The following is a 25,571-nucleotide window of genomic DNA, read 5'->3' as shown; positions in this document are numbered from 1 at the left end:
AAATGTCCCCACCCCAACATGTAATTCAATTTCAGCTGCAGCAGAGAAAACGGTGGATTACCTGTATTCAAGCCAAAACAACTGTCTGCTGTCAGAATTTTGGAGATGCCCTTCACATATTCACAGAAACCCTGTCGTTGAATTGTTGTTTCCTAGTTTAAATTAACTTAATGAAATTCTCGTTTAATTCTCATCTAAAGTGACAATGATTAAATATTTATTTAAATAAAAAAGGAGTCATGTCCAACACTCCCACTCCGATTAACACAAAACAGAGCAAGAGTGAAGGTAGGCTGCGTGATTTAATTATGGATGATTTGCTAATGAAAGGCATGCAGTGGAACCAGAGGTCTGTCAAATGACCCAAGTCTTGTGACAAGACCTCTTCCAAAGTATCTCTTACTAGGCCTTAGCTTTCAAAAGCAAGCTTCACTCCATCTGGAGCTCAGACTAATTCAGGACAAGACCCATTCCATGCCAATTGCCCGTTTAAATGAGAGAATAAAAAAGACTTTTGGGAAAAAAATATAAATACCAAAACTGTTTGGAGGTGCAAAAAATGACAAGGTTATAACTGCACAACTGAGAGTAAATAGTACATATGCTGCACCATTTACTGTAAGAAAACCCTTATGAATCTAACCCTATGGCTAACAACTCCCTCTAGTGTTAATAAAACAGCCCTACAAGGCCACACTGTCAATTCAAAAGCATGAACAGTCACAATCAGAAACTCTTTTGAAAGCTAATCGATATAGACTATTGATTTAAAACCTATTTGTTTTAGGCTTTGAAAGACTACAGGTGTTGGCTTAATCACCGTTTGGAGCTTCTGCTGTTAATATTTCTCCTGTGAAGAACTGCAAATGAGGACTGCAAAGTCAGACTTGAATGTCAGGTATGAAATTTTGTTTCTAAGACCTTTTTCTGCTTCACTCAAAGTAAAATGCCACTTTAATACACTGGAACTAATGTAATAGGCTGACATAATTGAAGTCTATACTGCCCGAAAAGATTTAAATGGCAGACTTTTATTACTCATTACTCAGACATCACACATCTTGGCAGATAAAGTACACTAATTTACACTAAATTAGATGTTTTGCCCAACTATTCATTTAAACATTCCAAACCAAAAGACAGCAGGAAGGACCAACTTAGTACTACAGTACTGAATATGTCACAATTATTTAACACTACCGTACTTGCATGTACAGGACAGCAGACAAAAACTCTTCTTTTGGATTCAGTTCAGGACCGACTAAACACTATGACTTAGGACTGAACACTATTTTAGACAGTGCAAAGCTGATGTTAATGTCACAGTCTTCAACAGATTGTTAATATTTAGTTTATTCACACATGAACACACAAAAAAAGCACACCTCTGAGTGGGATCATAAGGGTTAAGTGTTCTCAAGCAGAGTACACTTTATTCAATCCTGTATAATCAATATAATACTGGTCATGCAGATGTACATGAAAGTTTGCCAGTAGTGATAGATGCACACCACTTTAGTTTAATGTGTATGTTCTGATTTCTAGCCGTTTGCCACCTGGACACACATAGGAAGCACAAGTCTTCTTCGAAGCCGGACAACAGCAGAGTCCACGCCGGCTGCAGCCTGCTTCAAACACGTGTCATCCTCCAACTGCAAGCGAGCAACCTGCAGGTCTTCTACAGCTTTCTCTGCAAAGTCCAGATGCTGCTTCAGCATAGCATTGCCCTGAGGAACAGACACAATATTCATTACTTTAATAGGCTTTACAGCATCAGAAATATATGCAATTATAACCAAAATATAAAGATGTAGTTTTCATTGGCAATAAATATAGTAATACTTCAGGCATTTTAGACGGGGGGGGGTACGATACCTGTGTTAGAAGACTGGACTCTGGCAGGCATGAACTTTGGTGTCTCTCATAGACCTGCACCACAGGCCTGTCCAGCCTCTCTCTGCAGAACAGGTCAGCTCTGGAAAGTGGGCCCTACAGGAGTACACTACAGTGCATTAATTCTGCCTGCCTTAGGGAAATATTTCGTTTTAGTTTTTCTTCTTTTCTAGTTACGCAGAGCCATGAAAAAAGTGCTCCACTCAGGACACACTTTTTTTCAAATCTTTAAACACGTTATTATAAGATAATAAACAAATTACAGAAAAACGTTTTAAGCAATGTTTTCTTTTATTGAAGGTAAAAAAGTTCCCAGACAGTCACCTAAGGAATTAAGGGCGTTGCTCACCTCAAATATGATCGGCCCTCATGATACTACTAGTAGAAAGACACTGACCAAAAATGATCTCCATAAGGCAAAAACCTCTGATAACCAAGAGGAACATAAAGACACACCTCACATTTACCAAGAAACAACTTGATGACACCCAAGCCCTTTGGAATAATGTTCTGTGGACTGATGAGTCGAAAGGATAATTTTTTGGAAGACAGGTGTCCAGATACAGAAGCAGATAAAGCTAACACAGCATTCCACATAAACAACATCGTACCAACAGTCAAACATGTGAAGGCGTGGGGATGCTTTGCTGCTTCAGGGTCTGGCTTGCCATAACATGACAGAATCATGAATTCTGCACTCTACAAAAAAATCCTGCAGGAAAGCGTCCAGTCATCAGTCTGTGATCTGAAGCTCAATCGCAATTGGGTTATGCAGCAAAACAATGATCAAAATCAAAAGTCTGACTCGAAAAACTGACTTAAACCAGTTGAGATGCTGATCTCTTCTGTGCAATTTTTTGCCTTCAATAAATAAAATGATCATTGAGAACCTAAACTTGTGTGATTCCTTATGTTCTCTTGTGTTAATACATTTTGTATGAGGATCTAAAACCAGTCAGTGTGACAATATTTCCTAAATTGAGGAAATCAGGAAGGTTTTTTTCATGGCACTGTATTCTTGCTTTCTAGTTGATTTAGAACTATCTAGTTTGTTATACATTTACATAATGATGGTATGCGTTCATATTATCATTACTGGCAAACTGTAGAGTGTTAGTGATTGCACTACCCACAACATTCAGACAAATGGGACGCAATGAAATATTCCCAGATGAGTTGATGGAACAGCACAACATAGAGGCGCTGCATTTCAGAGTCTCTCAAAGCAATGTCACATTCCCTGATGTGTGAAATTGTCTCTCTAGTTTAAATAAATTGTAAATAAATGAGTTACATGTATGATGCGATATCTAACATCATAGATTTCACAAACTAAGAACTAAAATGGAAATCAGTCTTGCGAGATTCTACTCGTTGCTAAGTCGTCAGTTAAGGACACCAAGACATACCAAAACTCTGCCATGACTATAGTTGGCACACTGCATCTGTCTCTGCTGACGGGAGATGGCCTGTCTGGTAGCTGCTGAGCTCAGTGTTAGATGATGCTGATAAAGAGTAGTGGAGAGAAAGGTATGATAAGTACATTATTATGTATAGTACTGTACAAAAATACAGAGACCATTTATTTAATTTCCAGTTAAAACATCCATTACGTACAAGCTATATATTTCAGGGGCTATTTCTGAGCACATTAAATCTAAGATAATCCGCTTGCATGAAGAAGGTCAAAGTCAAACGAATCTAAGTAAAAAAATTTCCCTGATACTTTCCAATAAATTAAGAATACATAAAATGATTACTCCTAAATTACATGCAAGACCTGATTGACGGCTAAGTCCATCAGATCAGATAAACAGTACTTAAAGCTTTTCTCTTTCAGAGATAGGAACTAATCAGAAGATTTGCACTAGGGCACCAAAACTGGACATCTGGCAAGCGCAGTACGCTTTTACGGGCCGAGTAGATGAAATTTGACGTCTTTGAAAGGAGCAGAAGGCCGTATAAGCAGTAAGCTCTCAAACTAATGAATGACTTCTTTGAAACTTTGTTTTCCGTGTAAAAACTGCAAGCAGATTTCACAAAAGGAGTGGAAGGTAAATGCAGGATAAATGGATTTCAGCGTTTTTAAAATTATACTATAATTGTGCACAATTTCCCAGTTCATTCACTTCCTTTTAGGATAGAGGCATTTTAAAAGTGTCAAGTTTTCCAAGCAAGATACTGTTTCTGTGGAAAATGCTGTAAATATAAAAGACGTGCTTTCAGAGCCTGTAAAAAAATGAAATGTTTAATCTTTGACTCACCTGCAGATTAGTAGTTTCTGTGATTTTCTTCAGTAGGCCCTCATTGACAGAGTGATGTAGAGTTGTCTGCTTAATGATGGCATCACACATGAGCTGTTTCATATTCTCTCTGAGCTGCTGAGACTTGTGCAACACAGCTGCTGATGCCTCCAGCACATCTCTACACTCTGGGTGTGTGTTTGGGGGTGTTGAGGTTTGGTGTAACAGAATAATAAAAAAGTACAAGATGGATAGGATTACACATAGGATGTTAATTACACATAAGTCTTTAATGTCTCCATTTTCCATCTTTATTCTCCTCTATCATTACCATTAGTGAAGATTGTTTCAAAAGTAGCTTTTCACTCAAGTGAAGGAATGTAACGTCTCATTAAGAGATGTCACCTGAGAGAGTCATTGTCATTACCTGGGGTATATGGTCCAGAAGGGTCAGGTTTCATGGATAGGGGAGAGGGGGAGTGATGTACAGTTGCTGAGGGCGACCCATGTTGAGGGAGCAGCTCTATTACTCTGGACCTTTCAAAAGCACAGTTCAATAGCTGTCTGCTGCTCTGAGCCAGGGCCTTAAAGTAATGCAGAGATACTTCAGCATTACTTTTCAGCATTGCTGTTTTTCATTGTAACTTTAATATAAAGCTTATCATATTAAAAACTGCTTTTTTATGCCAGCTGCCCTTTACATGGCATGTATATTTCTGTACATAATTAGTCAATAATTACTGAGAATACGATTGTGTTACCTTGCCACACAATAAAGTTATTTCACTTTCCTATAGAGTTACCAGTTTGTGAGTGAATGTGTCTGTCTGCCTGTCTGCCCTGCGAAGGACCGGCAACCTGTCTAGGGTGTATCCTGCCTTTCGCCCAATGGCAGCTGGGATGGGCTCCAGCACCCCCCGCAATACAGAGGGAGAAGCAGCTTAGAAGATGTGTGTGTCAGAGATACAAGATTTTGTCATAATTTACATTGCTAAGCACTTTATCTGCTGAACTACTACTGGGTATGGCCCTCCTTTGCTCTCAAAACAGCCTTAATTCTTTGTGGTACAGATTCCACAATGTTGTAAACATTCATTTAAGATTCTGGCCCATGTTGACATGACTGCATCACATAATTTTCAAGTGCACTTTCACATTGTAAATCTCCCATTCTACCACATCCCAACGGTGTTCTGCTGGATTTAGTTCCAGTGACTGGGAAGGCCCCCAAAGGACACTGAACTCATTGTCACATTAATGAAGCTAGTTTGTGACAACTTTTTCTTTGTGACATGGTGCCTCATCAATCTGAAAGCAGCTATTAGAAGATGAGTAAACTGTGGCCATGAAGGGATGCACACGGCCAGCAGCAATACTCAAATAGGCTGTGGCATTTAAGTGCTGATAGAGTGGTATTAATGGACCCAAAGTGTGCCAAGAAAACCATTACACCACCTCCACTAGCCTGGACTGTTGATAAAAGGCAAGTTCGGTTAAGCTGTTGGTGCCAAATTCTGACCCTACCATCTGCTTTGGCAGAAATCAAGCTTCAGACCAGGTTGTTTTTCCAGTCTTCAACCAGTCTGAATGAGCCTGTGCCCACTGCAGGATCAGCTTTCTGTACAGGTATTTCTAATAAAGTGCTTGTTGCTTGTTTTAATTGATAAAACTTGACATAATTGTACATTGCCATAAGTTTAACCCTTTCCAGGATTTAAACATCCTAAGGTTAATTATTTAGTATCTACAGGAAAAGTAATGCAAACTTAGGTTATTCTTAAGTAATATTACAGTGAGGAATGGAAGCTGGTAGGTCCTGGCAATTTAAGGGATAACATAGTATCAGTCTGAATACTTATTCATTTGCATCTCATTTTGGATACATTTATTAGATATAAAAGACATAGTATGGTTTATCACCTGCTGTTGAGTTAATGTGTCTCTTAGCATGGTCTCCAATTTCTGCTTCAGCTCAGTCAAGCCCTTCTTTTCATGGCAGAGAAGAAGATCTGCTCCGTCTTTTACCTTCAACAAAAACACAATTGTATTTCCAGTTACGAGTCCTGTGTGTAGAGATGGACAGTGCTAAATTAAGCAGCATAAGGGCATTGTCTTGTTATCTGATCATTTATTATGTTAGTGCACTTCACTCACTGTCTCCTTAACAGAGGGCCTGAAAGTCCTCCCATCTGTGCTTTGCTGATTGACAAGTAGAGCTTTCCTGAAGCTCCGGAGCAGTTTCTCCAGCCGCTCTTGCTGATGTTGCAGCTTAGTTGCCTCTTGAGTGACCTTTCCTGCTGTCCTCCGTAAATGGCCTTCTACCTCCCTCACGCTGCGCATGTACTCACCAGCCATGCTAATGCTAGCCTCTGCACTTTGGTCACGCAGGGCAGGTGGTGGAAATGGTCCATTCATACCTAAAGAATGTAACTGAAATGGAAAAATTAAACATATTTTAGTAAAAAAACAGGATTATGGCAAACCTGGTTAGCTGGGATGCAGTACCTAGACATGAACTTCTAGCTCAAAATGTATCTACAATCTTGTTACATGAAGAAAAAAATGGGATTTAACTATTTTTGGTGTCTTCTAATGACATACCATGTAGCTAACATCCCAGATTGCACAAATTTAGCTATTTCTCTGTAATCAAATGGTGAAATGCTTCATTCAAACCACTCTGAATGACTGTTCACACCACAATGATTAAATTTTGCAGAAATTTTGAAAAATCTCTGGAATTCCCCTTTAAAGTGCCATATTACTTGCCAGACTGTCCATCACCTATGTGTAAACATAAACTATCAGTAAGTACATCCCAAGTGAGATATTTTAAAACCCCCAACACTAGTCTTCGAGAGCGAGCTTCCTGCAGAGCCTAGTTCCAACCACAGTTTGCCATGCCTGCTCCAATTAATCAACCTCTTCCCAAGTCCCTGATTGGCTGGATCAGATGTGTTAGAGTTAAGTTAATTAAACACAGGCTGGAATTGAACTCTGCAGGAAGGTAGCTCTCCAGGTTCTGGGTTGCAGACCACCGTTTTAAACATTGATACATGCAATGTGTCTTGAGTATTTTGTTAATCATTACTTCTATTTCTATATGTAGAGGCTGGCCTATGCTGTGCTATGCTGAGCCATTGAGTAGCTCACTTTTGTGTGACATCACCCATTTAAGAGTCAGGTGTCCCAGTGTTCCAAATAAATCTAGCCTACTTTGACAGATGACTAGACTTCTTTAGTAAGATACCTCTGGATTGCGTTGTCATATAAACACAAAATGATAGTGTACTGTTGTGAAATTAGTAAACTTTTAAATTCAACTACAAAGTGTTTGACCCACAATATAGTGCATCATTGAATGTTGAAGGGAGAAATTCATTCTGAACACAGCCAGGCAGTAACTTAGCGGGAAATGCCACTGACTTTTCAAAATTTCCCCATCATTTAATGGTTGAGCAAGTCAGTCAGAGTGGGTTGATATGAAGTGGTTTACTGTACAGAAACTACATCCTGAGGTTTCTTCAGTGGTGGTGATAGGAGCCAGGGGTCATGACATCTACATGCATTTAGCACACATACAGATATTTATTCACCATCAGTGACATATATTCACAACCAGTGACTCACATCCTTCTGAGGTTTTGTGTGGATTGTATGAATTGTTGATAAGGGTAAAATTGTGATAAGTCGAAAAAGTTTTCGGTACTATCCTTTTATTCCTTGCATGTACCTCTCCACCATAAATGTTAAAATATTAGGTTTGGGGCAAAAAAAAAACCCAGCTTTCTGTGAGGGAGCTTTTAGAAGCATTCAAAACTTCAGACGTCTGGTTCCTCTGTACTGTACATTTCTCCAAAACGCAGCATTTCACACCAAATTACTCTGAATGACTTTGTTTGCATCCTAAAGAAATCTGGAAAAGCCGGTGGAGGTTCTGTTAAAATGGGCATCAGTCAGTCAGTCAGTCAGTCAGTCAGCCAGCCTGTCAGTCAGTCAGTCAGTCAGTCCGTCAGCCAGTCAGTCTGTCAGCCAGCCAGTCAGTCAACCAGTCAGTCAGTCAGTCAGTCAGCCAGCCTGTCAGTCAGTCAGTCAGTCCGTCAGCCAGTCAGTCTGTCAGCCAGCCAGTCAGTCAGTCCGTCAGCCAGTCAGTCCGTCAGCCAGTCAGTCAGTCAGTCAGTCCACAAACACACAAAATAAACCCGGTATAAAACTGCTGCATGCTTTTTAAATGAACCTGCTAACGGAATTAAACTGTGTTTCTTTACCGTAGCTCCGGTGGATTTAGGTCGGATTTTACTCAAAGTCCCGCTTTCATAGTCTGTGAACGTGGAGGTCAGCGGCGCTCTCCGGTAGCGCGCGGCCGAGTGAAGCGCGTCCATGTGGGACTGAAGGACTAAACGCTGCGCGCGCTGGATGGAGCGGAGTGACTCGTCCCTCCATTTCTGAGCTCCCACAGTCAGAGGAGCAGCAGGAGCTGAGCGAACAGCCTGAGCTCCGCACTTCATCACCTCAAACACGGCCTGCGGGTCAGATCACTCCATCAGAGCCGAGCCGAGCTGAGCTGAGCTGAGGAGTGTTGAGCCGTTTCCAAGAGACGCTGAGCGTAAAGGAAGGAGCTCCGGGTTGTGATTGGATGTAACTGGACACTCGGAGTGAACCAGACGTTCCCCCACCTGTATTCCGGCAAACCCGCTTGCGGGCGGTGTTCAGCTGTTTGTGGGGGTCAGACGTCTCCAAAATGATTAAAGAAAACTTTCCCTAAACTTTTACGCCTGAGGCTAAAACAGCCCAAAGACTGAAATGTACTTATTTGCTCATAATTTTCAGGTCGCATTTACATTTACATATCGCCCTACAAAAGCAAATATACAAAAAATATTCCACCTCGAGATGCGCAAATGGCTCAATTTATATTTTATCCTGCCACCTGCAGGACAAATTGTATAATTACACTGCAGCCTTTTTACAAGTTACTTCTCATCGTTTTATTTCTCATAAACTGCTAAAACAGCTTCTGATTCTTCTAACAGGTGCGCCGTTTTAAATTAGGCTGCATACTTTAGGTCTTATAGGTTAATAAAGTGAGCTATTATATAGGACTCTCCCTAAAAATGACAGATGCACACTGTTCCACTTAACTCAAATGTAGTTTATCAGCAAAGACATTTTTTATAACAGTATAAAAAGTGATAGACACCAAAAAAAGCAAACTGTAAAGACCGCAAATTGAAATTCAAAGAGAAAATGTGTTAAATTTCATGGAAAAGTGAAATAGAGAAAAGCAATTAAATATAATCTCAACATGTTCCGATATCACACACACAGTGCCTCTGCATGCCTGACAGGATATTTGGAGATGAGTGAATATTAAGTTTTTAATTCATGTCAAAATAACCTTCTCAAGGCTCTTTTCTCTCCCTTCTCTTTATGAGAGAGAGAGAGAGAGAGAGAGAGAGAGAGAGAGAGAGAGAGAGAGAGAGAGAGAGAGAGAGAGAGAGAGAGAGAGAGAGAGAGAGAGAGAGAGAGAGAGAGAGAGAGAGAAAAAAAAAAAAAAAAAAAAAAACACACCACACAGACATAATGGACACTTCAGAGACACAAAACCAACCATCCATCCATCCATCATCTAAGCCGCTTCTCCGTCAGGGCCGCGGGGACACACAAAACCATTGTAATATAAATCTAATGTAAACACACACAAAAAAAAAATAATAAAGAAGCAGATTTTTTTTTTCCCTCTGCACTAAACAGGTCTTGGTCTAGTGACTGTTTGGGGTAAGGAGAAAATATTGTAAAGGTGATAATTTGGTGAGCGGTTCCTTTAATCCCCCCACATCAAGTGTAGTTTGCCAGAAAACAAGTGGGGGTGGGGGGGGGGGGGGGGGTGTTGGTGCATTGAACCACTGAGCAACTCAATCAGTAGTGATCACATTACCCTGGCCTGTAGCCTGGCACACGAACAACGAAAGGCTCCTGGGGCCTTTTAGTGCCTGTGAAACAAGAATATTAAAAACGACAACATGTTCGCTGAGCTTTTTATGAACAGACTTTATTGTTAGAGATCTGCGCGTTCTCCAGAAAGAACAAATCACGGAAATAAAAGTGACCTCAACCGAGATCCAGGTCAAATTACAGGCAGTTGGCCTACAGGTCAAGAAAACAGGAACAAGAGGGTAAAGTGTAATTTGTACTCCCCTATAAATAAATAAAACAAACAAACAAACAAACAAACAAACCAACCAACCAACCAACCAACCAAGCAGCCTCACCTTTAGACACATCAACAATAAAACATGTTACAAATTAAAATCCATAAAGAAAATAGCCCATGACATTATAGGACAAATAAAAAAATATCAACTATGAAAATTAAAGATTTAAACATGAATAGGTGCAGTTTATGTACAATATAAGGACATATAAGCACAGCAGAACTCAAGAAGGCCACAATAACAGCAGTAACTCGAGATATAAAAAGAAATGAATGAAAGAATACCCAGAATTATCTTAAGGACTTGGAAAGGAACAGTTACATTTTAGCAGGCAGTATAAAAAAAAATCTTGGCTACCATATCACTGTGGTTGGTGTACATTTGATATGTGTTGGGCTGCATTCAGGCTTCATGACAGGCAAGAACTTCAAGAAGAAACTGAGATCACAAGTGATCTTAGCAGCCACGCAGATAAGAAAATGGGACTTTTTCCAGTCGGGGTGCAATTTAGAGTCTGTCAAATTATGGCATCGTCATTAAATACATATGATACAAAACACAGCATGAGATGTTGTCCAGTGCATATCTGTGAAAAACTGTGAAATAACTTATAATGTGTGTTTGAGGGCGTCCCTGGGTTCAAGCTTACTGGAGATGTTTTGCTGCAGTTCTATTAGCATGCCATCCCGCTTCTCTGAATCCAAGAGAACTTGCTGGTTTCAAAAGAAAAAGAAGAAAAACGCAATGTCACAATTTTAATTTGTAGTCCTGAAGTACTCTTGTGGTTGTAATGATACAGTAACAACAAATCAAACACCGGAAATCTAACTATAGTAGAGGCAAAGGCTACTGCTATCTGTCAACCTGTCAGTGCCTTCCCAGTGTGTAATGAGTAGAGAGATGTGAGGCCACATACCTCAATGAGCTTATCCCTTTTCTGCAAACTCTGTTTCAGTCTTCCCTCATCTATATCTCTCTTTGCCTTTTCAGCATGCCATGCTTGTTCTGCTTCCTTGTTCTCTTTGATGGCCTCCCTCAGCTCTTTGCGTGTGTCTCTCAACTGCTCCGTCAGTTCAGCAATGGCTTGTTGGTGACTTAGCCTTTGGTCCTGAAAAGAAAAAAAAAAGAAAATAAATGAAATGCTCCCAGAATACTACATTAGAATTTCCCAAAAGATCCCTTGACAAGCCACTAGATGGAGAACTTGCACAGTAAATTCACATATGTGCAGTTGTAATTTGTAAGTGCTGAATTTATGGCTTCTACTGCTGAGAGTCTAGCAGAGAACATTTAAGAACTGTGTTTATTTTGTACTAAATATACCTATTTCTGAAACAGTGATTCCCTTTTCAGATTAATGTGCACAGCCTAACTTGCAAACCTCAAAAACAATCTCAAAAGTGGCTCCAAAAACAGTGAACTTACTTGTATTACAGTCTCTGCATCTTTTAAAGCTGTTAAGAGACTGGAGACCTCCTGTTTCATGGCACCAGTGTGCTGCTCCTGGTCTTTAAGGCAGGCTGCAAGCAGGGTCTCCTTCTCTTGCACCTGACTGACCAAAGCTGCCTCAGCTCCACCTCCTGGCAGTCCCCGAATAATCAAAGAATCTGAGAGTGCCTGTAAGGAAGCAAATGATTAATTATACCAGGGTCTTTAGTCCAGCACAGTCTGTGAAATCCCAGCTTTAAGACATCAGGGTCTGTTTTCACAAACCACCTCAGGAGTAGGAGTGTTGATCTACAGGAAACTCATCTGAAGTCAGTCCTCTAACTCAGGACTGTACTGTGAATTCCAGCTCAGATTCAAATCATCAGTTAATCACCAGGTTTAATTGGTGTGTTCACCCAAAATTTGATATCGCTGGCTTACACAAATGTAGCTTCAATGGGTTGGACTACGAACCAATAGATTTCACAAGAACAAACAGGTAAAAATGGTCTGTGTCATCTAAATGGAGAAAGCAGAAAAAAGGACAACAGAAGGAAAGGAAACAGAAAGAAAATCAATTGTGCCTCAACCTGAAAATCTTTGCGGGAGCTCTTTAGCGCCTCCTGCAGCCGAGAAACTAGAGTCTCTTTTTCCTGTAGTGCTGCTCCCATGGCAGAGTCTCGATCTTTCCATATCTCTCTCTCCTTCTGCATGTCCTGCAGTGATCGTGTCTTCTCAGCCAGCTCAACACGTAAATGCTGAGACCAAAAGTGCAGAGAACAACTGTCAAGGTTAAACGAGTATATTTCAAAGTGTGCGAGATGTCGCACAAATGAGTTTACTGTGCAATAACTGAAGCATGTGGAGGACAGGCAACTACAACACCGGGCTAAAGGTACCAAATATTGATGTTAGCGATCATATATTTTCAGCCATAAGTCAATAGTCTGGCCTAGTGGTAAACAAACAGTGGGAATGTGTGTGTGGTTGATTGGTTGGCCTCCCTTTTGTGTTTGCCTTACATTGATGACATCCTGGTTACACTGGAGCACAGTGTTGAGAGTGAATAGGTCTCTTTCCCGTTCTTTGCCAGCCTGCTGGAGGGTCTCCAGTTCTTTTTGCAGCCCATGTTCACGCTCCTTCAGCTCAGAAAACTCAGCCTCTGACACACCCTGATAAACACAAACATGCATTATAAACAGGCTACTGTGTATTTGCAAAATGAAAATTCTTGAACACAATTCCTCAATTGCAGTAATAATTACTATTAAGTGATCATTCCTTAAAATGTTTTTGTCTCAGATTTATTTATTTATTTGTACACAGAATGGTCACTATTTTGTTATGTGGGGAAAAATAAACCATTACATCTTACAGGGCCATTTTTGGGGCTAACGTCTAAAAATTTTGGAACCATCTTTACACACATAATACAAACACGTCAACATTTGACAGTTATTCTCCAGTGTGTATCTGTGAAAGACTAAATAACTAAGTCTCTTAAATCCTGTTTAAGCTGGATTAGTTTTAACACAGGAAGTCTTGTAATTTAAGTGATAAAAGATGGGATGCAAGATCATACTATGAATCTGTAATATCTGTAGTATTGATCATTTTGACTAAGAACTGATCTGTAATTGTCTGAATCTGTCTCAATCAACCTCACGGCAATGTAATAAGAAAACCAGCTGATTGAGAGTGGTGCCAGTAGCGCAATGCTGATGTGAACGTTCATGCTAGGACATTTCAATCTGGGCCATTTGTGGTAATTTGGCAATATTAAATAGACCCTTTGCCCCAAACAAACTGGCCAGTCAACCCCCTGCAAATTACCTTACAGGCCTCTTCTAGTAAAACTGATCCAGTTCAAATTTTTTTACAATTATGCTTATAAGGCGGTGGTGAAATGCTTAAACAGCCTTAACGCTATGAGGCAATATAGATGGTGGAATGTCAGTTACAGAGCTTATGAACCCAGCAGAAGTACAAACAGTTGCCTCACCTCACGCTCCGACCGTGTTTCAGTCAGAGTCACTTTCCTGATGAGCTTATCAGCCTCTTCTAACCCTGCTCCCAGCTCAACACACAGCTTTTGGATCAAAGTAACACATTCCTAAAGACAGCAGAATTCCAGATCAGTCATAAGTCAGTGACCTGAGGCAGAGTGTTAGTTTGATATTTTGAGTGTGTAACTTAACCTGCAGTGAGAACTGACCTGAATGACTCGCTCTCTGCTTTGCAGCGAATGGCTTAGATGGTGAATCAGTCCGTTCTCATCCTCAGAGCTGCTGTGTTGGTGCTGCAGTAGACCAGCAGAGACACATACATATCAATTGTTTGTCCTCATGCAGACATAACCAAGGACAATGGAAGTCATTCTTCTGCCTAAAAGGAAATTCTAGATACCATACATTCCTGTTAGTAACAGGTTGCAATCACATACACATTGAAAAGGGGTGGGGGGTGGGGGTGTCACAAGATGTAGCTTATAGAAATTGTAGTTGCGAGTAGGTTTTTAAAATGGGATAATCTGAAGTCGGTGGTTTAGAAGTGATATGGCAGCTGCAGAGCTGGTTAATGATCCGCTTACAGAAAAACAACCAAAGCCCAGAGCAAACTCCTCCTGCCAGGGAAGATTCCAGGAAGAGGTGTGTTTGTGTGTGTGTACCTGCATTTGTACAGCCTTCATAAGACAAAGCGCACACTCTGTATTTTATACACACCCCTCTGCCTTGTGTAACACACCATTTGTACAAAATAAACAGTATTATTTTATTTGCTTAGGCTTTAATTTAACCAGGCAAGCCATCAGATAGCAAATTCTCATTTGCAGTGTCAACCTGACAGGGCAAAAGAGTGTTCTGAATTAGGACTGTATGGTATGGACAATGCTACATTGACATTATGTAACTACATACAGTGACTGTGGTATGCCATAAAAAGATGGAATAACATATGAAATTGCCATGTCACGCAGACAGACTAGTTTGTATATTGGACAAGTCACACGCACACACACAAAAAAAGTAAATAAATAAAAAAGATCCGATACTCTAGAAAACTGAATTCTGACTTCTCCCTCTCTTTTAAAATAAAGATTACATTATGTAAACATTGTTAAAAGTTTAAAAAACAATCCTCATGCAGTTCACATTATGAAACTATGCTGCAACAACAGCCTGTTTCAAAGTCACTGCTTTTGTGATGTCACAGAAATCACCAGATTTACATATATCCACCTATTCACCCTATCAGTTTACCTCCGATGAGAGCGTAGCTCTTTCAAGTAATAAGGAGAGTTCCAGTCTGGGCTGCTTCAGAACAGAGGTTATTTACATATCCGTCTAAAATGGCTCAGGAACATCAGCCAGTTTAACTCAAAGGCCTTTACAAACAAACAGCAATTCATTTGTGCCTTTTATTCAGACACTGATACATTCATTCAAATGCATGCATAACTGATGGTATCATGCACACCAATTTTTTGGATGGTAAAAATGACATTGTATTCACCTGCCATCAATTCTGCAAACTTATGTCAGCATCATGACCTCTCAAACCAATCATGGTCATTTCTGGAACTGGCAAGTTCTGGTTGCATCCCAAAAACCAGAACTTTGACAAGTGTCAAAAGCATAAAAAAAGCATTTGTCCTTTGATTTTTCATAGACAGTATTAGCATTTCCAAAAGCAGCTCTAATAGTTTTGATGTGGAAAAAAATGTCTGAATATCGCTTATCATTTAAATGCGCACCAGCCTTAAAGAGGCACAATGTCATTTCATTACAGGAAAGAATGATTAGCTTACAAAATTCTGTACGATCATATTTTAAATACAGCATATTTCTATTTGCATTAAACTCCAACAAACCTGTTGAGCTCAATCTCACTCATAATCCAGTCTATGCTGTAAAACTGCGGACGTGGCTTCAAAGAACTCAGGAATGTCAGCCAGGTGCCTATTTTTATCTTATCAACTTCATATTCCTTACCACTGACAGCGAAGGCTCTGACTGATTGGCATTACTGGAGTTTGATTGGGTGCCTTCCCGAAGCCCTGCCTCCAGGGTCCTGATGCGAGCTTGTGCTTGATCCAACTGCTCCCGTAACTGCCTTACAGCGAGGTGCACTGTGCCTGTAGCGACCTGAATCACATTAAGACAGTGAAACACATTAAACAGTGTTTAACTGAGAGATATAATTATACATTTTGAACGGCTATTAACACTGAATTAACATTTGACATACTTAGGGTGCATTTTTGGACTGTGAATGCTAGTTCTGTGTTCAAGGAAAAACTACAGTTTGTTCCTTGTTGAACAACATTTGAAGAGCTCAGTAAAACCATGTTAAAATAATTCTTTTTCTCATAGAGACAAATTTATTTCAGTAATACAAGTGCAACTGCACACAAGAAAATATCTCCTCACCCCTCTGTGCAGTGGCACAAACTCATCCCTCAGTTCTGTCAGTACATCCTCACTCTCTCCATCCACGTCATCCTCCTGCTGGTCACCAAAATTCAATACCCGCACTAACTCGACTTTAGGTGACCCAGCTGTCCCAACACCATTCTGTTCTTGAGCTCTGCCCAAAACTGGGATGCGACTGCCTGCTGGAGACTGTACTGGTTTTCCTTCTATACCCTTCAGCTCTTGGAGAATGGAGTCCATGTTTACTGGCTGTTCTTCTAGCCAGTCAAATGGATCAGGACCATCCAGAGAGTCCAGGGACTGTGCTGAGCCTGTGCGAGATCGTACTCGTAACGAATGGCAAGAACCAGCCAACGAGGCAGGACTTGAGCTGCTTGATAGAACTCTAGACCAATGGAGAGGCATACTTTGCGACTTGTTCCATGACAGACCACAAGGTGACAGAGCTTGCTCGGGCAGGTGACGTGGAATCCCACACACAGACTCATAATCCGAATCAGACACTCTTAAGGAATCACAGCACTCACAGTTTTTCCCTTTACCGCATCTTTCACCTGTCCTTTTAAAGTAAGGACACGAGTCTGATTTTTCAGACCAGCACTCATACGCAGACAGAGCCATGTTGTCCCTCAGCAGCTCTCTGTAAGCACTCCCTGAACCACCTTCTCTCAGCTCTGCATCATCTTCACTAGAGCTTCCTCTGCTCCTCAAGTCTGAAGGGTTTCGCTGTCTATAAATACTTCGGACCCATCGCCTCAAGTTATCCCTTTCTTGAGTCAGTTTCTGAAGCCTCTCTCTGGACAGAACTTTGACCCTGGCAATGACCGTGTCAAACTTAAACACTCGCTCTAGCACAAAAACACATTTGCTGCATATGAACTCCCCCCGCCTGTTCCCCCGTGGTACAGACTGTCCTAATATGTGTGTCAGCACAGAGAGCAGGTCCATTCCTTTGTTAGGGGTGGGCAGGGTATGTGATTTGTAAGAGGAGCCAAGGGACAAAGTGCTACCTGTAAGAAATAAAAACACAGATTTGTTAAAGAAAAAGGGACCTGCTAGTTCATTTCTCTAGAACACTTCAGCCCCATCATATGCTATAAGATTCTATAATAAACGCTTCAAAGAAAGTTTTCTGAATGTTTACTGGCATGGACATGAGGCCCAGTGAAAAACCTTCAAAGGGAATTTCCACATTCTTTTTCATTTCTGCATAATTCAGAGTGGTTTGATGTGAACTAGACAAATATACTGACTCTACAGTGGTGGTGATTAAAACCAGGAGCCAAAATGTCTACAACACAAATAAAGCCATTTTATTCACTATACAAAACAACCAGAGAACCCCTACAATGGTCTTCTGAGTATTTTTATAATGTTGACAATGGTAAAATAGTGAAAAATCTGATTTGTTATCCCTTTGGGGAATACTTAGCCCTTCTTAAAACTACAGTACGAGACATTTGACTCTTTGGATGTCTGGTTCCTTTCATCACTAACGTGAATACTTCTGATACGGTGAGTTTCTCTAAAACTGAGCATTTTATATCAAACCACTCTTAATAACTTTGTTTACGTCTTAATCATTGAATTATGTAGAAAACACAAAAAATCTGCAGAATTCCCCTTTATCTGGTGTAAAACCTTTGCATTATATGGAGGTTCTTTCAGAAGGTCCTCCACGTGGACACATCTCATTTAGAAAAATGCCTTTTTAAAAGAACCACCCATTTAAGGCTTATTTAGGAAACCAGAAGAGGCAAGATGTCATCTAAACGTTCCACAATGGACAAAACTGAACCTAGTAACAAACAGATCTTGAGTGCAAGCATGTTATGCATTCTCTCCTACCCCATGGGCTGCTCTGGGAAGACCTGGACGAAGGCAGCGTGCTGGCAGACTCTTTGGAGAAAGGAGGTGTTGGTGTTGGAGCCTGGCCACCTTTTCTGTTCTGACCCCCGAAGAGCCATCGTCGTTGATTACCCTTCAGATCACACCCACAGACACGGCATCCCTCAGATTTGCTCCTAGTGGTCATCCTGATAGAAGCCATGTGGGGCCTGAAAGAGTTAAAACTTGGTCAGCCGAGTTAAATACCTATTGGACTGTATTCAGCCAGCTCTGGCTTTGAATAGAATGTTATTTGGCTGTGACTCTTGGGCGACCTGAAAGGCAGCCTGTTTAAAGCTATAGGGGGGAAAAAATACACTCATTTATAGCAAGCAGCACGTCCAATGGGGGTCCACAGAGAGCTGCCCTCTTTGCTCACACTCTCCAAACAACCGGCTGTTTATAGAGCCGGGGCAGACTGCACACTGTACACGTCGCCCTTGAGTCACAGCCACGCTCAATAGCCCACACAAACCGAGCCAAGAGGCTCCACCACTTCATTTTCAGTTTCCCCCGTGTGACATGCCTTTTTCTCACAACCTTCGGGCTACGTGGGCTGCTGGCGTGGACTCTGAACCACAAACTTTGTTTAAAGTAGATGTACAGACATACAGACAGGAAGTCTACCCAAGTGAGCAGGAGCAGATTTGACTGATTCACTTGCTGAACCTAAATCAATGAATCTCTCGGTTCACGACTCATCTGATAGACTTCCAACCCAAGGAGTCGACCTTGTAAGCGCCGAGACTGAAGCTGGTGCAGCGAATAACAACGATTTAAAAGATCGTGGAGAAGCAGCTCTTCTCTTCATTGGGCAGCGAGGAAATAAAACGGCGAATAAAAAGTTCTGATTTCGTTCAGGTTTCCTCAACACGCCGCTGCTCTCGTGCTAGTCCTCGAGTGAGCTTCGTCGGTTTGATAGAGGACTGAAAAAGTGCCCCAGTCTGCTGTGAAAACGTATTCAAACGCAACAGGTCCGTGTAAAACGAGCAGGACCTCTTTCGGCTTCTTATCTGCTAACTTGTTTGAATTGTCCCGTTCCACCTTAAATGGTGCAGCTGGCGCCCGAACGTAACTACTGCACCATTTAAGGTGGAACGGGACGATCCGAATAAGAAGCTGACTTCAGCCTCGTTTTGTACGGGGTTAAGCAGCTGTACCGTTTAAGGTGGGCCGGGACAATTCAAACAAGAAATGGGCGAAAAAGAAGCTGACTTCAGAATCGCGAAAGGACAGTCTCACCGATAGAGAAGATCGTGGGGAAAAAAGACCAAGAGCAAACACCAAACCACGCCAAGCTGAGGAGGAACCTCGCTCTCAGCTCGGTTAACTGCGGACAAAAACAAGCCAACAGATGAACTTACTCAGCAGATGAAGAGGTCCTAAAATCTCGTCCAAGAACTGAAGTGCAGTGCAGCGCTCCCCGCTGCTCGCCCTACCTGGCGCGCTGACGTCACGCTTCATACCTGTTTGACAGAAGCCGCAGCCCAGCAGAAGCCACGCAGCCCGAGGCTAAAACAATCATTATAAAAGACTGTTTGGTATTTAGTGAGTGCCTGTGTGGCCTCTTGCACAGATCTATATATATATATATATTATATAATGTGTGTGTGTGTGTGTGTGTGACACAATGTCCACTTTATTGGAAACACCAATTCGTGATTCCTCTCACTGGCCACATCAGCCCCACCAGTTTTATAGCACCACCATATACACCGATCAGGCGTAACGTTATGACCACCTCCTTGTTTCTACACTCTTTGTCCATTTTATCAGCTCCATTTACTCTGTAGGTGGACTTTGCAGTTCCAGTTAGAGACTGTAGTCCATCTGTTTCTCTGATACTTTGTTACCCCCTTTTACCCTGTTCTTCAGCGGTCAGGGCCCCCATGGACCCTCACAGAGGAGGTACTATTTGGGTGGTGGATCATTCTCAGCAGTAACACTTATGTGGTGGTGGTGTTAGTGTGTGTTGCACTGGTCTGACTGGATCAGACACAGCATAGATGTTCAGTTACATACTAACCTATTCTTTATCATGCAGTGCTTCAGCTGCCCTCATTGATCATTTTCTGACCACTGCTGACCAGACTGCATGGTGGGTCATTGACACTGACATTGTAGAGTGAGTGCTGCTGGTCTAAGTGTATGGGGCTAAGCGGTGTTTGCGCATGTTGATAGTTGTCCACCACAGAAAAATGTGAAGCCAAGAGCAGCTCTGTAGTCAGAAACTGATCACTGACCACGGCCTGGAGGCCGGTTAAGATAAACTTGAAATCAACAGATAGTGCTACAGTGTGCAATCCCAATCTCAGCTGTGAGAAACCACACTAGGGGTGCACAACTTTGGTTCTGGAGGGCCAGTGTCCAGCACAGTTTGGTGGTTTTACCTGCTCAAACACATCTTATTCAACTATTATTTTAGTTGCCAGGCTTAGTGGGTGTGTTTGAATAAGGAACTACAAAACCTTCCAGGACCAGAGTTGCACACCTCTGAACCACACTAGTGAGTATATACACAAAGAGCAGTAAATAAATAAACCACAAGAATTGTGAAAAGAAAGAAGTAGACCGGTTCCTGTACATTTACATAGGTTTATTTTATTTTGAACTATTTTGCAACATTATATTAAACCATTATATGATCAAAGTTCAATTAATAGTTTTTTAATAAATTTAATACAATTAATAGATTTTATTTGTATCCGATTGCTGTGCATCCACAGTCTTGCACAATTATAACTATTCCCCTATCCAGCTCATCAACAAATTTTAACATTTTTTGGAAGAGGATCAGGTTTCTTGGAGGCAGAGAACACCTACAACTGTGCAGGACAAAGTAACTACATTATATTCATAAATGCACCAGCACAATTTGTTTAATTAAAAAAAAAAAAAAAAAAAAAAAAAACTATGAATGAAAGGCTGCAAGCTGTAAACGTCTAAATCTGTGGCAGTGTGCGTATAAAGTTTAGATAGCTCATGTCAACCACTCCTCTATGCAGTCTTTGTACACAGTATAATTCAAATGCCAGGAGGTGTGATGGACGCCAGAGAACATACACTGGACCAGGTCTCCTCTGGAATCCAGAGTTTTCAGGCCAAACGCATCCTTTAGGTACCACTGAAGAAAGAGCAGAGAATACTTCAGTACAAGTAAACAGCAAGATCAGGTTTATGCTCATAAGACAATACAATTTGATTTGAGTGCTCCAGTAAGTTTGTGCTTAAGCTTACATCCTCTGCTTTCATTTCAACCACCGTTTCATTGCTGTCGTAGAAGCCATAGAAACTGTTGGAGAAAAACACAATGCTTGCAATGAGCTTCTCACAAAGAGTAAAGCATGATTTGATAATGTCATGCTCTGTATAATCCCTCTAAAGCGCCTGAAGTTCAACTGTCACTTTCTGTATTTCTCACATTCATTCCGGTCTACTGAGCTCAAACAGGCATAACTGTTAACTCACTTATGTCCATATCTGAAATTTCCTTTGGTCCATATGTTCTGTGAGCTTGCCTGGGCACAAATCTGATCAAATCAGATCAAATCAATCACAACACATAGCTAAAAAGTGACTTTATACCACAAAATATATATTATAATAAATGTAGCGTTTGTCACTGATTTTTACCAAAAGAATAGAAAATCCTCATTTAATTGTGAATACAAATATGAAAAACATGTAATCAAACATTTCAATGGCTACTGTTAGATGTTTGTCCATGATATCTACACTAACTTTTGTGACCATCATCCACTCAGAACAAGTTCTGTGGCATTTTGCTCTACCATTTTAACTATACCCACTGAATGGGTTAATAGCAAGGGCTTAGACATGCACTTGCTATCATGAACATAGGAGTGAAGTTCTTAGTTCCCTCAACACTTTCTATGCAATATGTTCAGAAGTAACACTATCAATGTGTTAGTCTGTATGTAGTTATTTATTTATGTACAAAAGTATTGGACACCTACAGAAGTTATGACATGCCATTCTAAATCCATAGGCCATATAACAGCTTCCACTCTTCTGGAAAGCTTTCAACAAGATTTTACAGTGTTTCTCTAGGAATTTTTTGGAAGCATAGAATTTTCCAAAATGTCTTGGTCTGCTGAAGTATTAAGATTTCCCTTCATCTGGAAGTAGAGGGCCTAGGCCAACCCCTGAAAACAACTCCTTGCATTATTCCTCCTCCACCAAACTTTACAACTGGGACAATTCAGTCAGGCAGATAACGTTCTCCTGACATCCGCCAAACCCAAACCTGTCCATCAGACTGCCAGGCAGAGCAACATGATTCACTTCACAGAATACGTTTCCACTGCTCCAGTGTCGGCATGCTTTACACCACTCCATCCAATGCTTGGCATTGTGCTTGGCGAAGTAAGGCTTGCATGTAGCCACTTGGCCATGGAAACCAATGCCACAAAGCTCTCGGCACAGAGTTTTTGTGCTGACATTAATGCCAAAGGAGTTAAGTCAGCAGAGCTTTGGTGACTTTTGTGCACTATGTGCCTGGGCACTCGGCGAGCCGCTCTGTAATTTTACGTGGTCTGCCACTTCGTAGCTGAGTTGCTGTGTTTCTAAACACCTCCACCTTCCAATAATACCACTCACAGCTGATCATGGAATATCACGCTCGAAATCAGTACTGGTAAAAGCAGACTGGATGGCTAGGTGATTAAGAAGAGTGTCCTAATACCTTTGACCATATAGTGCAAGTTAGACATACTGTAACATACAGTTATATGATCAATAAAAAGTTCTATACTATGCGGTTAAATATATATAACCTCTCACCTCGACTGCCAGGGTGTAATGACACCATCGTCTGGTCCTCCAATCAGCACCAACTTCTTAATGCTCACGAAGCGTTTTCGCCACTCTAAAAACAGAGGGATTCAGTTTCAGGATATCAAAATATAACTTTATAGAATGTGTCGATGTTTAATCCACGCTAAACACTGTGAAAAGCATTTTTATTAACAACCCAGTATGAGGAGTAATAGTGTCAGGCTTTGGGTAATACAGCTTTTAGTACGAGGGATTACGTGTTAAATTAGGATGTTCACGCTCGCCATTCAAAAGGGCAAGATAATTGTTGGTCTTCAAGTATCTCTCTCTCTGATGTGGATCTAAAGAGTAGGGAGAAGAGAACACACACAAAAAAGTATTGCATGTAAACCTGGTCTAACATGCCCACTGTGCATTTATCAAGCCATCTAAATTTGTAATCACCAGCAGCAGATTTCAGTAATACAAGTGGTGTGAAACAGCACACTCTCTTACCATTCCAGAAGTTGCAGATTGAGATCTTTTGTCCAAAGAGGGTATAGCACAGGTGATAAATCTTTGTCTTAATATATTTTGGGAAGAAATACTTGAAGTAAGATGTATCTGTTAAAGGAAATTTTTGTGTAGTGAATTTTGACAGATAGGAATAAACCTTCACATGTTGTTCACAAAATCTCATGATCTCTGAAATTTTAGAAGAAGGGGGGGGGGACTAAACCTACGCTGATATACTGAAATCATATTTTCCTACACAACAATGAAAAATAAGCTGCAGTTTTCAAATGGGGTTCAGAAAAAAAGTGAAAAATAGTTTTTAATATAAAAGCAACTATATAATGAGTAGTTTACACGCTATACTGACCTCCATACTGGCCAGCCAGCGGTGATGAGAGAAAGATGAGCGAATGGACATTGTGTTTGGGAATAGTGGCAAGAACTCCTCGGCAAACCAAACCACCTGCACAGTTTATGAAATTTGAACAAAATTTGATGACAATCCACATAAATCAAAATCAAAGCTTTAGATTCATGATAGACGTTTGAAGAACTGGGGGTGAGGTTAAGGTGAAGGGCTGACAACCTTGTGAGAAGCAAATGAGGTGGACTCCATCTGTGGCGTTCTCCATCATCTGCCCCACGGCTGCCTTAAAGCCCTTGACCTGATCCCACAAGGGTTTGAGGCTGGCCATATCGTCGTACAGATCTACTGTGGTCACATTGGTACCTGGGTGGGTCTGAAAAGTAAAGTGAAAGAGAGAAGCCAGAGTTTCATTAAGAACTGAAAGACTGAAAAACAGAACTGGTTGCATGTTGTGAATAGCTCTGCCAAATGACAGACTCCACAAGCAAAAGCTTGAACACCCCGATCAAATGACATCTTCTGTTGATTGAAAGTGTAAATAATTGAACATGATCATGTTTAAATTTGTTTTCTTTTGCAAATTTTTGACATACATATATACACACGCCATGTCTTTGGACAGGCAATATTTTATGGGTTTTTTTCCCCTCAATATGTAAAATGCAGTTGCAAAAGCAGTAATTCTGCACTAAAATGTGAAGAAATCTGTTCTCTGTAGAAAATGTGTTAATATCACCTGCGATTTAACCAAAGACGTCCAACATTTTGCATATGGCCATATAAACATATGCACTTACTCAAACGGTTTACTGAATATTCCTTATTCCTGGTATACACCGTCCAGATTCAAATAGCCTAAGCCATCAGAGAGTATAAAATGGACAAGGCGCTGATCATGAAAAAAAAAAAAAAAAAAAAGTAGGCTTGAACTTCATATAAATTGATAATATATCAATTATATTCTGGCAACAGAGAGCAAGAGAGATTAGACTAAACTTGTGAAAGACAATAACCTTCTCAAAAAGTGCCTAAGTATTTTTGGAATAAATAAATCGGACAAAATTGGCTTAAATGCAGTTTTGGGTCATACGCATTTCAGTGACTTCCAATGTGGTATTTACCACAGTTCTATGTTTTGTAGACACATCTGAAACAGGTTTACTGAAGATTCAGTAAAATTATTCAGTAACATAATTGTCCAACCTGTGTGATAAATAATAATTGAGAAGAAAAGTCTGTAAGTGTAGATATAAACTGCAGTAGTGGAAATCTTTAACAGTAAATTAAAAGCTCAGTAAAACCGTGCCTTTCTTACCTGGCTGATAAAACTCGCCAGATTGGTGAACTGCTTGGGCCCATCAAACAGCCCATGGATGATGATGACTGGACGATAGCCAACGGCAGCATCAAGCAGGGCAATGGAGAGAAAGACAAGGTGAAGGATCATTTCTGTCATTAAAATCTGCACCACGCTTAAGAGACTCACAATCCTGGATTATTTCACTCCAATTTGCGCAGTGGATTAAAGTCGGACTACAGGTGGCCTCCAGCCAGGCCTAGCTCTAACCCCGACAGGCTCAGCCAGTACAGTGTGTGGAAGGCAACAGGCCGACTCTCAGTTTGACTTGGTAGCTGCTTCCTCCTTCCCTTTTTAACAAGATAATTTCGGCTGTAAAATGTCAGAGACCACTTCCTTTAAACTGTTTAATGCGAAGCGGCAACGGCGTCTCTCACTTCCATCTAAGGCCCACTTCACTGCTACAGCAGTGGTCCTCCACCTGGGTCCTGGTGGCCCACTGCTCTGAACATTAAG

The 25,571-nt window shown here is 40.9% G+C and overlaps 3 protein-coding genes across 5 annotated transcripts in view; all 3 read right to left on the bottom strand.

The window, feature by feature from the left end:
- Positions 1 to 1,400: 1,400 nt before the first annotated feature.
- Positions 1,401 to 8,725, bottom strand: ccdc105 (coiled-coil domain containing 105). Its single transcript, XM_017707170.1, has 8 exons — positions 8,405 to 8,725; positions 6,291 to 6,566; positions 6,057 to 6,161; positions 4,564 to 4,720; positions 4,158 to 4,324; positions 3,303 to 3,398; positions 1,876 to 1,989; positions 1,401 to 1,727 (listed from the first exon to the last, which is right to left on the bottom strand). Exons 1-8 carry the CDS (start codon positions 8,642 to 8,644, stop codon positions 1,542 to 1,544), a joined length of 1,341 nt encoding a protein of 446 aa, XP_017562659.1. The 5' UTR covers positions 8,645 to 8,725; the 3' UTR covers positions 1,401 to 1,541.
- A 1,442-nt stretch (positions 8,726 to 10,167) lies between these two features.
- On the bottom strand, positions 10,168 to 19,558 carry si:ch73-95l15.5. Of its 3 annotated transcripts, none has more exons than XM_017707189.2 (11): positions 19,464 to 19,558; positions 18,061 to 18,269; positions 16,210 to 17,222; positions 15,772 to 15,924; positions 13,995 to 14,078; positions 13,782 to 13,892; positions 12,802 to 12,951; positions 12,370 to 12,537; positions 11,777 to 11,968; positions 11,268 to 11,459; positions 10,168 to 11,064 (listed from the first exon to the last, which is right to left on the bottom strand). In XM_017707189.2, the coding sequence occupies exons 2-11, from the start codon at positions 18,260 to 18,262 to the stop codon at positions 10,960 to 10,962; spliced, it is 2,370 nt and encodes a 789-aa protein (XP_017562678.2). In that variant the 5' UTR covers positions 18,263 to 18,269; positions 19,464 to 19,558; the 3' UTR covers positions 10,168 to 10,959. The 3 variants fall into 3 exon arrangements, with proteins under 3 accessions (XP_017562678.2, XP_037402310.1, XP_017562677.2); XM_037546413.1 differs by lacking the exon at positions 19,464 to 19,558 and adding an exon at positions 18,626 to 19,112; XM_017707188.2 differs by lacking the exon at positions 19,464 to 19,558 and adding an exon at positions 18,575 to 18,615.
- A 1,122-nt stretch (positions 19,559 to 20,680) lies between these two features.
- ppt2a.2 (palmitoyl-protein thioesterase 2a, tandem duplicate 2) overlaps positions 20,681 to 25,571 on the bottom strand; it is a 4,926-nt gene continuing 35 nt past the window's right edge. The window contains exons 1-8 of the mRNA XM_017707187.2: positions 25,074 to 25,571; positions 23,978 to 24,131; positions 23,759 to 23,854; positions 23,392 to 23,499; positions 23,154 to 23,237; positions 22,903 to 22,987; positions 21,337 to 21,391; positions 20,681 to 21,223 (exon numbers count right to left, since the gene is read on the bottom strand). The exon at positions 25,074 to 25,571 is cut by the window's right edge and continues 35 nt beyond it. Coding sequence (XP_017562676.1) covers positions 21,080 to 21,223; positions 21,337 to 21,391; positions 22,903 to 22,987; positions 23,154 to 23,237; positions 23,392 to 23,499; positions 23,759 to 23,854; positions 23,978 to 24,131; positions 25,074 to 25,214 — 867 coding nt within the window. The 5' untranslated portion in view covers positions 25,215 to 25,571 and the 3' untranslated portion in view covers positions 20,681 to 21,079. The remainder of the gene's footprint in view (positions 21,224 to 21,336; positions 21,392 to 22,902; positions 22,988 to 23,153; positions 23,238 to 23,391; positions 23,500 to 23,758; positions 23,855 to 23,977; positions 24,132 to 25,073) is intronic.

Source organism: Pygocentrus nattereri, chromosome 17 (assembly GCF_015220715.1).
Source record: "Pygocentrus nattereri isolate fPygNat1 chromosome 17, fPygNat1.pri, whole genome shotgun sequence".
Lineage (NCBI taxonomy): Eukaryota > Metazoa > Chordata > Actinopteri > Characiformes > Serrasalmidae > Pygocentrus > Pygocentrus nattereri.
Note: the sequence above shows the minus strand (reverse complement) of the source record. Positions and strands in the feature narration are given on the sequence as shown.